The 12,921-nt window shown below is 42.4% G+C and overlaps 1 protein-coding gene across 3 annotated transcripts; it reads left to right on the forward strand.

Annotated features, from left to right (window-relative positions):
• Nucleotides 1–1,285: 1,285 nt before the first annotated feature.
• Nucleotides 1,286–12,223, forward strand: tp53inp2b (tumor protein p53 inducible nuclear protein 2b). 3 transcript variants are annotated; one of them, XM_071921070.2, is made up of 4 exons: nucleotides 1,286–1,541; nucleotides 6,161–6,559; nucleotides 7,350–7,923; nucleotides 8,032–12,223. In XM_071921070.2, exons 2-4 carry the CDS (start codon nucleotides 6,436–6,438, stop codon nucleotides 8,297–8,299), a joined length of 966 nt encoding a protein of 321 aa, XP_071777171.1. In that variant the 5' UTR covers nucleotides 1,286–1,541; nucleotides 6,161–6,435; the 3' UTR covers nucleotides 8,300–12,223. The 3 variants fall into 3 exon arrangements, with proteins under 3 accessions (XP_071777171.1, XP_071777172.1, XP_071777173.1); XM_071921071.2 differs by having other exon boundaries at nucleotides 8,035–12,223; XM_071921072.2 differs by having other exon boundaries at nucleotides 7,767–7,923.
• The last annotated feature ends 698 nt before the right edge of the window (nucleotides 12,224–12,921 follow it).

A 12,921-nucleotide genomic window follows, 5' to 3' on the forward strand; every position in this document is an offset into this window, starting at 1 on the left:
CACACATGCATGTACACACATTAACACACCAAGTAGGCTACTAACACACCATTCAATAAAGTGCACTTGAGGAATGATTTAATACTGTAGACTATTTACACAAACACAATACAGGGTGATCTTTCAGCCAGCGACACTTTCTCTCTCACAGACACACACACACACATACAAACACTCATGTCCACAGTCACCAGTTTGCACAATCTGTAATAATGGGAAGGCAGTGGGTACTCTCAGAGCTTACTTTTGTAACAGACTGCAGAGTAGGAAGTGACCACCAGGGGTTTTCAAAAGCTCTTCGCAGCTCATTGGTTACTCAAATGCTGCATTCAGAAAGTAGTGTGTCTGATTGGCTGGTATTTGTTGACTGACACTTGGAGTCCCTCCCAGCCAACAGGGAGTGAAAAGAAGGATGTGGAGGGGGAGGGGAAAGAGGACTATTTACAAATGAAATTTAAAGCAACATGACCAACATCACTGGACTGGGGCACTATTATGCACCACCAGGCAGCTCATCTGGTTGATGGACTGTGGCAAACAATCATTTACTTGTATGTTCATGAATTGCATTAGCATTTACTCTAGTAAATGACCACTTTTATACAGTATCTCTGTCATAAGTGAAAATATGCTAAGGGGATTCTAAAGTTATTTGGTATGAGAATTAATTAATCATTGTATCATTACATTGTACAACATTACACACCATGCTATCATCAAGTTGAACAATATTCTGCACCTGATTGAAAATGATGTAATCTAACATTTAAAAGTCAAAATCTATGCAACATAAGGCAATAGTTGGGCTCTGTTGTTCAGAAGGTGACTATGATATAACATGATAACTAAGATGACTGCAGCTTTGTGCTCTTCTGTCAATAACTGAATTTAGCTAATTAGGCATGAGGTTGACAGTTTAATTACTTTTCTGTCAACAGATCCTCATCTTCCCTTGTTTTATAAGGCCTCTAGTTGGAGCTATAAGAGCACAGACTGACTCAGGATCAGTTTACCCTCCCCCAGCCCAGACCTTGAACAGCAGGAAGGGCGATGTATAAGCTGATCCTGGATCAGTCTCTGAGTAAAGTCACCATTTCCATCTGGGTGCAGGTTGACAGCTCTGTTTCCCCAACCCCCACCCTGTTACCAAGAGGCCCGGCTTGCATCTTGTGTAATATTCCTATTGGCTGGTTGCTGGAGTGGGCAGGCCAAGGGGCGTCACAGAGAGTATTGTGATCTCACAATCAGCTGTTTTGTACGTTCTACATTCTGATCCGAGGATCAGCTGGAGGCAGCAATAAACAGAAGGAAAATCTGCAGGGGAAAAATAGAGCAAGAGGGAAAGCTGCAGATGTTATAATCTGAAACATCAGTGTAAAATTTTTACACGAAGCCCTTCTTCTAAGAAGAAAGCCTTTTATTTTTTTATTATGGTGTTTTAACTACCTCACTAAAGGCTACCTAAAGCTATGCTTTAAGAATTGTTGTCGTTTCTACTGTGTGTGATCTCGTTTACAACTTGAATTATATTGCAAAGGCAGGTAAGCTATACTTTATTTTGCTTGAATTTGATTCTTGGTGTGTTTAGTGTCAAACTGTATACTCAAGTGGTATCAAACTACAGCTGTCCCTGCCAGTGGACAGAATCTGCTGCATTCCTCATAGGCCTATCTGCATAAAATTATGCTAATCAGATGTGAGCCGTAATGAAAACACAACAGAATCCCTATTATTACGGAATTACATCGCATTGTGTGTCAATAGCGTATTACATACCATTGTTTGTCGATTGTTATGCATCATAACTGTTTATAGGTCATGAATAGATTTGAAAGCTGTAGCCTACTAGCTGCTCAAACCAAATGGCTTAATGTCTTGGATCGCTTCGACGTCCTATATTCTTAAAAAGGACATCAAGCTGTCATACACGGGACGACACCAACCGTTGTTTTGTAAATTGCACCAAATGCTGATGCTGAATCAAGTCGATGGCGGATGTTGATGTTATTATGTGAGGCGGACATTAACGTTAATGTTTTCTACAGTATGTTCAGAGTAGCAGTTCACTTATTGTGTTATATTCATAACACGATCCCCGCACTTATTATAACTATCCAGTCGATGTCTTTGCCTTTCGTGCACTGCCGCTGAGCCAAACTGTCATTGCTTTGACCCTTCAGCTGTACAGCTTATAGGCTACGGATAATTCATGTTTAACCTGGATAGCCTACATAAAGACTTGCCTTCTCTGGGTTGTCGGTAGGCTGACTGAAGGTGGAGGTTGAGGTTTACATTTTTCCACATACTATCAGGTTATCTTTCTGCATTTGAAATGTAAACATTGCTTGCTCTGAGCAGGATTTTTTCATCACAAATGTCAAGGGGTTTCAACTCCAGACAAAACCGTTGACAATAGAAAACGTTGGTGTGTCAATTTCTTATTCGGTGTAGTCCTGCTAAATGTAGATTAGACATAATAACCTGTAGCCTATAGTTCTGTTTCATATCCTTATATTATCTTACATTTTTCCTATGCTTGCCTCTTTTTTTTTTCCCTCTGGTGGCCAGATAGGCTGGAGCCTCTCTCTTCAGCGTCAGTGACGCGAGAACATGACGTCATGGGCGTCTTGTTTTTATTTTGTGAGCGCCCTCCCATCTCGCTCTGCCCCGCCCACCTTTTTAAAGGACCTATGTCAAGAGACAGATGCAAAGCACACACTGCAAGGGGCTTTTCACAGATTTCTGTTGTTAAGGTGTGCAATTGTGCATGATGTATAAGACAGTGTGACATTTTAATTAAGGCATATGAAAATACAGCCAAAGCTCCTAATGAGCAGCTCTTTACCCTTTCTTATATGAAAGTTCTTACTCTGCTGTGGTGTAATCACACATATCAGTGCATATTAGGTCTAATATTAAAAGAATATTATATTTTTCCTGGATTTTTCTGGGGAACTTTACACTTGCTAATTAACACACGTCAAAATGTGTCAACAACAAGTTGTCAGACACATGCTCTATATCGATCTATCAGTTCCCTCTAGTATAATTGATTTTACTCCAAAGCACATTTTTACTATATGCAACTGATCAATGTGGGCAGCACAGCTGTTAGTTGTTGAGTAATGGTTTTACACAACATATGCCATATGAGGTATTCAGATAACATGTCTTATTACACCTTTACTTTATAATGTCTCTTACTGCATACTCTGGTGTATTTCCATATCAGTGGAGATTATTTCTTGTTCTATTTGCAGTATCAATAGCTATATTTACACCAGGGAGATAGCACTGAATTAGCTTGTACAGCCAGCAAACTGATAAAATTGTTTTATCAAGGAAGTGCTCCATGGCATTCTGTGTGTGTGTGTGTGTGTGTGTGTGTGCGTGCGTGTGCGTGTGTGCATGTATACACTTTTATACACCAATGAATAGAAGACAGGGAAGCAATGCAGTTTATCTTTGGTGCTTTATGATTGTTTGCTGCACTTAATGCAAAGCAACTCTGAGGACTTCTCACCAAACTTTTGTTTATCCGAATTATCCGTCCCGGTCTTATGACTTAGTTTCTGTGACTCCAGGAATGCATAAAAACAAGGATGAGGACGGGACCGTAGCCTCCCCACCTCACTCGTAAGACACTAGAAACTTGGTAGGTGTCCTCTGCAAGATCACAAAAATATAACAGCCATGGGCCTTTTTTATTCAAATGCCTGGAAAGACATTTTGCACATGACCTGAGACTGAATCAAAATGAGCTCATGACCCTGGGTGTGTAATAAAAAACAGCAGCAAGCTTGCTATCCAGCAGGCACATGATAATGGAACTATTTCATTAGATTTCTTCTTTCTTTTTTGCCCATTTTCTCTCTCTCTATGTCAAACAGACCCTTTGACAATGAGTATATATGTTGAAATGGTTCTAAAAAAAAAAAGTTCTCAGGGCAAATGAAAGACACCATGTCTGACTTCTGAAATTTCAGAAGTGTGTGTGGGTGTCTTTAGGAGGAGACTCTCCCCTTATGGTCCTGGTGTCAGCGTCACCATGGCGATAGTCCCAGCAAGGACAGGAAGTGTCACCTTCCAAACAAGCATATCTCCTTCCATGTCTCTCTACTCCTTATATAAATCTTTCTCTCACGCACACTTTCTTTTCCTTTTTTTATTCTGCCCTTTTCTAATATTATCTACATCTATCAGCTATTAGCTCTGCCCAGAAGGCTAGGTTTTTGCTCTTGTGAGTTAGTTAGCTTGTCTGTCTGTCTGTCAGCATGCTATCTCAAAAACTTATGAACGGATTTTCATGAAATTTGGTGGACAGATAGGCTTTGGGTCAAGGAATATTTGATTTGATTTTGGTGCTGATCCGAATCTGGGATTTCCGCCCTTAGATGCTTTTTGTTTTTCAGCCATAAGTATGAAACTAACAGAGATAGAAACTTGATTCCAAATCCCAAGAGTATGTTTGCAGGGGCAACAAATCAATTTGACTTAAAATTTAAGTGATAGGAATGATGTCTTTGGGCATAACAGCAAGTTGGTGAATTGTTCAGCTTTGGTGGAGGTTTACGCTCTCCAAGCTCCTTCTAGTTCTTATCTCTTCAGTCGTTCCTTCTCCTGCACTTTCTGTGGTGTCACTTAGTCACTGTAATTCCTTTTGTCTCTGTCAGTCTTTTGTTTATCTGTGTTTTTGCCCATCTGTCTGTCTGCGTCCCACATGTCCTTTTTTAGAAAGTACCTAGTGTAATAGGCCACATCGTCAGTAGCATCCAGTGGCATTAACCTTTCCCAGTGGAAAATAACAGGCTGAGAGGAGCAACATGTTCTCCACAGCCAACATCTCCCCTCTCCCTCAGCTAATGACACATAGTACAAGTCAGACGTGGACAAGTACAAACTAGAACAGTTAAAGTAAACACATTCAGCCTTTTTATATAGGCTACCTATGTTTGTCTTATAACCGATGGCTGTGTAACATTACATCATCATGTTTATATTTAGGTCAGGCTCTTGTCCCTTGCCTCAGTCCCCTCTAGCCTAGTGTCTCTGTCTTTCTTTGCATTTTGTCATTGTGTACTTTTGACTTTGTTTGACTTTGTGACAGCCTGTGTCTTTGTAGCACCTCCTAATGTTTCTACTCTGGCCTGTCCATCTGTCCAGAGGCTTTGCTGATTGGTCCTGCAAATTTCGCGGGGGAGGGGAGTGCAGGCATTGTTCACCAACTCCTTGCTCAGTGACAGTAGTCTTTTAAATCGCTTCCTCTCTCCATGAACATATTCTCATTCATTACCACATAGCTCAATGTTCCTCTACCAATGTATTTTGACATAGATTTACTTCATGTATCCTCATGTTTGAGTTTAAATGGAAAAATAAGATTTACTGAAAACTTGACATTTTTGAGATACATGGTTTTCACCTGACTTCTTGCTGTGAAAAAAACGTGAGCTTACAGATAGTCGAATGTCACTCTGTGCACAGCCTCAGTGATGTTAAATTCTGTTAAATGCACCTGGGAATTTAAAACACTTCATCCTAACTGACCTAAAGACCCAAGTTGCTTATTAGGCCCCAACTAATCTAATATGCAGGTTGTCTAACAATGTCGGTGTGGAAAACACTAGACAAAGCAGCTTCTGTTTTTAGTCTGTTTTCACACCTATATTCTGTTAACCAATCATTACCACATAGGTCAAACTGCTCTGAGGTTTGAGGTTCAGCCCAGCAAACAGCTTCCTACTGGCTGTAATGTTTCTGAGAATAACTATGAGAAGGTTATTACCACACACATCTCTCACCCACTGTACTTATCTAGTACCTTGACTAAACAAAAATGAAAACAAAGACACTATACATAGCCAACAATTCCAAAACAAAGAGCAGTAATGGAGAGTGGAGTTAGGAGTTCAGACAGGTGATTGCATTTGGGATGAAGGACCTTTTGTACACATTCTTGCTTTCTCTTACGAACAAGGGACAAGTATTAAGTTGAAAATAGGGCTATTGGCTGTTGGATAGTTGCAAAGCTGTTTGTCCCGTGAGGGTGAAGCAGACTTACAGACACTTAAAAAGCATCTGCTGACAACGAACCACCTGGCCTTCTGCTTCCCACTGACCACTCTCTCCTCTCTCCTCCCTTCTCTCTCTCTCTCTCCAGGCCTTTGCTCCAAACCAAGTGAAACCTTACATTTGCACTACGGAAGCCTGTCCACTCCTGTTTGTCGAACACCGAGATCCAGCAAAGGGCGTCAAGTGAGAGAGAGAATCGGCAACCTTCAGACAAAGAATTAAATAAATCAGCAACAAGTAATACCTAAACACAAATAAGAAATTCAAAGGCAGCTAAAGCTTGTTTTTGTTGTTGTGGACGACAAAAGACATACAGCACCTGAATCACCAACACTTGACCCACTGACGAAAATACAAGCAGTCATGTTTCAGCGTCTGAGCAGCCTGTTCTTCGGGGAGGTGGAGGAGGTGGCTGCTGAGCTGAAGGGACCCAACCCCTGTGTGACGGAGGCTGACGAGGAGGGATGGATGCTGGTCAACCTGCCTGGTGAGTCCCCCTTCAGGTCTGGAGGGGTTAATGTGGAATTGGAGAGCCTTGTTGGAATAAACAAAATGGAGAATAGCCTGTGCATTCATTGCATGTTCACAGGTTTATGCAGCTGAGGAAGTACATGCTTCTGTCCCTTCTTGCATGACTATGGCACTATGTTGACTAACATTTGCCGTCTAGAGGTGAGGGGTGATGGGGTGGGGTGAGAGATCGTGTTGCAAGTGAAGTGGGGGCATGGCGCAACTAGACTGGTGCTTAACCATAATGCTACCATACTAAAGGTGTTGTCTATCAGACGATGGAAACACGTGATTCTCTGTGAACATACATCTCCTTCCTCTTTGTTTATGATCTCAATCATGACAAAGGCAATGAGTATGAAAATTTGTTTTGGTGCCTGCGCAAAAGCCAACCAATAGAAACAAACAACATAAAAAAAATACCTCTCAGCAGAGTCAAGACAAACATTATGTCACTGACATAATCACAACCTTAGAGGGTCAACATAACTAATGATATGATTCTTACTTTTATGTTTTGTGTTTCCTTACCCCCTCTTCTTCCCCTCCTCCAATTTTTATTTAAATACCCTCACATTCCCCACACTGGTATGTGTGCGCGTGCGTATGTGACCCCTTTTTTAAAAACGTCCCCTTAACCCGCATGGCTTTTTGAAAACCTATCACCTTTGCATCATGCATCATTCTTGCAACATCCCCCTCCCACCTTAAACATCTGTCCTTTATTGGCCATCCCATCCCTGATCCCTGCACTGCCACGCACTCAGGGGAAGCTGACGGCATGGTGCAGGTTGAGGGTGAGAGAGACGCCCCACTGATAGCACAATCATTCCCAGACAGTAACCAATCAAATCATCAAGACACACTTACAAGGACTGAGTGCCCGGCCCCCATTCCCCACCCGCCTCACAAGCGCCGTAGGACACATAAAGGTCGGGCACGAGATGCAGTAGTAGCATCGTCAGACCCCCTGTCTCGTCCTAGCGCGAGCCCGTCAGACTTGGGCGCCGCTACGCCCGTGACCCTGCCGAGACGGGCCAGACTGTCCACGCCCTCCACCCCGTCCATGTCCCCCGGCTCTGGGAGTGAGTGTGGAGGCAGTGGGGGTAGCAGTAGGGCAGGCTCAGAGCGAGGCTGCATGGATGAGAGCTGGTTTGTCACCCCTCCCCCCTGTTTCACTGCAGAGGGAGCCACAGCAGAGGCCAGCCCAATGGAGGACCTGCTTATAGAGCACCCCAGCATGTCCGTCTACGTCTCCCCTAACAACCTGTCCATGGTCTCCAATGGCAACCTGTCTGTGGTGGGAGAAGAGAGCATTGTTAGCCTGGCGAGCAGCGTGAGGTGAGAAGTAGCACACATTACACACTTTGCCTTAATGGCTTCTTTTCAGCGTCAGCATGTCTGTCAAAATAATGACACATTCTTGTCTTCTCCTCTCTCCTCCTGCAGCAGGGTAGCTGAGCCAGCCGCTGCCCCCGCCGCCCGCGGTACGATGCCCACCAGGGTGAGCCGCGGAGCAGCCACCCAGGCCGGAGCTCTGGCCAAGGTCACCCAAGTGGCTAGGGTCCAGCGTGGCAAGGCTCGCATCGAGAGGCGCCATCTGGGCCGCAACCGCATCCAACGCCAAAACCGCACCAGGGAACAGGTTCCTCGCCACGCGGCCCACGCCAGAAACACCTTCCTACACCAGCCCAGCCAGCGCAACTTCTGCCACTAAACCTTCCAGCTAGCAGGGGGCATCGTTTACTCTGAGGGCATTATAGTGCATAGTCAAATCCAAGACACACACATATTTAAACATGTTCACCCACTGAAAATTTGCTTTCATTTGTGCACATTATATAGGCATAATGTTACACATACTCAGATACCAGTAGCCTGCACTTTTATAGGTTTAGACACAAACTGATTCCACCCACTTCTACTTTGTTGCCCCATTCTGCCTTCATGAACCAAGCCCTCTACAGAGATCAGGCAAACCCTCTTGTACTTATCTGTCCATTGTCCAAACAACTGAAAAAAGTCTCTAAAGCATTATACAGCTTGAACTTAGTAAGAATAATGTGTAAAAAAAAACCAACAAAAAGTTTAGTTCTATCCAATTTTTCTCCTTTCTGCGTTAAATATTCTCTCTCTTCTTTCACTGTCCCTAAAGACACGTTTATTGACTCAGCTTGTCCATTTAATCCCTGAAATACTTTGCTAGGTTTAGAGATAATGATTAGAAAGAATAAAAATGCAGTGTACTTTCTCTATCTGGAGGAACAGACTTCTCTGGTGGAAATAATGCAAGGGAAAGACACGTTAAGCCTTAGAATCTCTACAGAGAAAACATCTCATCATGTCCTCAAAGCTTTAGATTACAGGGGATTTTATCAAAATGTTATTTTCTTTTTTGTTCAGAAAAGGTGGAAGGATATGCCGTGAATGAGGAGTGTGAAGAGAAAATCACTAGACCTTTGTTTCTCTCAAGTTTGGTTTGCCTCTGACTGTCTTAGTCAACACGCAAAAGAAAGGGAAGGTGAGGAAACATGGGGCAATCCATTTCATCAAAGGAAACAAAGGTTGTGAAATCCTCTCTTCTCACTTTGTGAAGGATAAAAGCAAGTAGAGGATGGTGAGAGGATGAACAAAACAGACTAAAGAGTAAAAGATAATGAATTAGATCTAGATAGTTTTGAAAGGAAGGTGGTGAACATCGAAGGGTCATGGTAAAGTGTAGTGTAGCCCATGAGCAGCCTAGGAGCCAGTTTTCTCAATTCAATGCCTTGGTATTTGTCATCAAACTGTTTAGAAAAGGCCCACGTTTTGCATATTTAAAACGTGGTTCTCTAGATTGTAGATAATAAATAAGGCTCTTTTGGTAAAAACCATTAAGACTCAAATTGACTATGAACACAGATTATGTGAAAGGAAGTATGGCTTGCTGTTGGGTTACAGGGTGTGGTAGGTTACAGTAGGTGCAGAGCGGTATTGATGGCAACTCTTTATTTTGTTTTGTTGCATTGTTTTCTGTTAATTTCTTTCTTGGAGCGCGTAGCATTTTATCACCGTCTCTCTCTCTCTCTCTGCATGATGCCCACACCGAGGAGAGCCTGTTCCTGATAGACAAGGAGAAAGTACACTGGCTATGAAAGACTTTAACAACTTAAAGATCGATCCCTGTGAAACACACGCAGCGTGACGCTCACCCAGTCTGTCGTGAATAAATAATAAGCAACGTGCCCAGCACACATCAGCCATATTCAACCACCATGTGTGCTGCGAGTTAGCATCATCATCCATGTGAACACCGAAAGAAACAGGGGAGATCTGTAAACATCGCTCCCTTTCATTGAAAAGTCACTCGCTGCCAAGGAGGCAACTATGAGGAGAACGGGTAGAAACGTCTCTTCACCCCCCATCACAGCACACACACACACACACACACACACACACAGAAAAACACCCACCCACCCACCCCCCAAAAAACACATACACACACATGTATTGTCTTGGTCATGGACATGCAGCCCTTTGCTTTTTTAGTTCTGCTAAACATCTAGTCCATCCATTTCTCTCTCTCTCTCTCTCTCACTCTCTCTCACTCTCTCTCTCTCTCTCCCTCTCTCTCTCTCTCGTTAGCACATCCAGCCCTAACAGTGTCCACTTTTAAGATCTAGCTTACTGATATGTATTCTACAATAATAGTAAACGATGGTGCTGAAGTGTATATGAATATATACTAATGTTTGTAAATTATTTGAGACATGGATGTAAGTTTGCACTGTCATACATTTTGTGAGTCGAAGTTTTAGCTGTGTGCTGTGTGCTCGTTTATTTTATTTTTTTCTTTTGTGATATTTTTTCTTTTCTTTTTTTGTTCTGAATCAAACTGTCTGTGTGTGAGAAGGTGTAATGACACGTTAAACGCTAAAAACTCTTAAAAACATGAATAATGGTCATTTATTTCTCTTGTAAATATTACAGTACAATTTTAATAACGCTCCGTTAGATGTCAAAGCCTCTCAGGACTTGAGTCCACAAAGTGGTTTCCAATGGGACTGATGAGAATCCTCTCTCTGCCTCACCTCTGTGCTGAATATCAAATCAAGAGGGCATTTCAGTGGCCAAAAGTGGTGTCTTTGCCCCAATGTCAGTCCATGTAATTGAGATGCACCCTAAAAAAACAGCACTAGACTCAGAGTTGATGTGCCATAGGCAAACACTGCCCTCCAGAGGGCACAGTAGAGACAACATAGGAGCGCAGCACTTGCTGTTTGGATGTTGGTCCGGATGCAGTACATCCATAAGAGTTTAAATACAATTTGTTCTGGTCTGTTAGAAGGACAGACTGAGAGTTTGAGGATTCTGTCAGCTTGTTTTGGAAATATCCTGTCTTGTTTAGTTCATATAGTTACGCTAAATTCTTTCCCCCACACATACCACATTTTCTTTCAGTAATGCCAATTATCCTATAAATGGCTATGTTTTATTCAGAATATCTATTAATTTATGATAAAAGTATGAATATTATATTTCTTTTCTTTTTGCTGTTTTAAAGATGACTGTGTATCCTGTTGAATCCTCTGAACAGTGCAGTGGATAGATCTGAGGTGACAAGTCTAGCGTGCACTAACACACACAAACACACACACACACACATACACACACACACACACACACTATGATCTCCATTTAGGCTTCCTTAATCCCTAGGGGGTTACTATTCTAACTGATTGTGCCTCGGAGGCAACACTTTGTATGCCTGTTATAAAAATGTAGTACATAAAGAGTGTAAAGCGGGCAACAATGAGAGATCACAGGTGGATGTGTGTGTGTGTGTGTGTTTGTGTGTACAAGTGTGTGTACATGCATAATGTGCTGGACTGATCACCACAGGTGGCTCCGCCGCTGCAAGCCTGTCCTGTTTTACACATTTTTCTTTCCTCTCTTTCGCCCTTCTCACCAATGTCATGTAAAAGGAGTTGTGTTCTCAGTATGTAGTGTGTGATTACTGAAAGGTGTGATTTCAGGGTGGCAGCCATCCAATAATGGGGAGAGGGAGTGGCCACCAGATGTGTCAAGCCAATGTGATGTGAGAGATGTGGGCAGGGACAGGAGGAGGCAGGACACAGATAGACTATATTAAAAAAAAAAAAGAAAAAAAAAGAAATGAAATGTATCAGCAACAAAAAAAATTTACGATACAATAGAGTATGCTTGTATTTTCCCATATAGTTATTAGAACAGTTGTTCACCTAGTAAGATGTTTTAAATGAAAGGGGTTGAATGTCTGGGGAGTTTCATATATTTATGTTGTGCCCTGAAATGATGGCAGCTTAAAAACACTTTGGGGTTCGCCCATGTTACATCTCAATGAGTACACCCCTCCCCCATAAAAATGAAATATATAGACATATAAAATTTGGTGTATCTGATATCTATGGTGATTGTGCCTTTCACTATTTCTGCATGGTTTTTGTGATGTACTGAATTTTCCATCCCCAAAATGGACGGTCGTCCATTGACAGGCAAGACCTATGCAAAACCAACGGATGGGTTTTCCAGCATCCATTCAGAAAACACAGGTACCCGCCAAAAAAACAACAACAACAACAACAACAACAACAACAACAACAACAATAAATGCTCAGGTTAACACCTGAATCTCGTCTCATCATTTACATGTGGGAGAGTGGAGCGGGGTTGCAGAGGGAGGGAACGGGAACAGATTAGGACTGTATTACAGGACAATGGTTTGAATGTAGGGGGAAGTTTACTGTGTCTTGTAATGGACACATGGGGGAGGGGTATTATCGTGCACTATGACAGTACTATGTAAGTGAGACAAGGGGCTTTAAAACGGGAACATGAGAATATCTGAGGAGACTGTAAGAAGAATGGAATTTGAAAGATAAACGATCCAAATGTCTTAAGAGAATAACATCCAAAATCTTATATATTCTGGCAGCTGAGTGGCCAAATGGTTAATGACTATTTTGGAGCTGACCTCTGACCTCCCCGTGGAAGAGGGAGGCAAGCAGAAAGAATTTCCCTGTGGGGATCAATAAAGTATCACATTATTATTACATAGGTATCGCCTGAAATTGATACTATCTATCACCTGTGAAGTAGGTAGAAGAACAAGGAAAGATGGCCTTACAGGAGGGACAACGAATTTGTAATTGGAGCAGGTACTCTGCTGACCTGCTAAAAACCTGTTTATCAACCTCGCTCTTCTCTAAGGACTCGTCAGTCATAAGAGGCGGGCTGTAGCGAGTTTGGTGTTAAGGGTCTACACGATACTCTGCGCCCCAAGGGTGTTCTCTCATCGCCAATATAAATATTTGGCATATA

The sequence above is a fragment of the Centroberyx gerrardi genome, chromosome 14 (assembly GCF_048128805.1).
Source record: "Centroberyx gerrardi isolate f3 chromosome 14, fCenGer3.hap1.cur.20231027, whole genome shotgun sequence".
In the NCBI taxonomy this organism is placed as follows: Eukaryota; Metazoa; Chordata; class Actinopteri; order Beryciformes; family Berycidae; genus Centroberyx; species Centroberyx gerrardi.

Bases quoted from the DNA above. Each gene is read 5' to 3' on its own strand.
- tp53inp2b (XM_071921070.2), top strand. From the start codon at position 6,436: ATGTTTCAGCGTCTGAGCAGCCTGTTCTTCGGGGAGGTGGAGGAGGTG. The intron at 6,560-7,349 runs GTGAGTCCCCCT...CCACGCACTCAG, and splicing joins GATGCTGGTCAACCTGCCTG to GGGAAGCTGACGGCATGGTG. The intron at 7,924-8,031 runs GTGAGAAGTAGC...CTCCTCCTGCAG, and splicing joins AGCCTGGCGAGCAGCGTGAG to CAGGGTAGCTGAGCCAGCCG.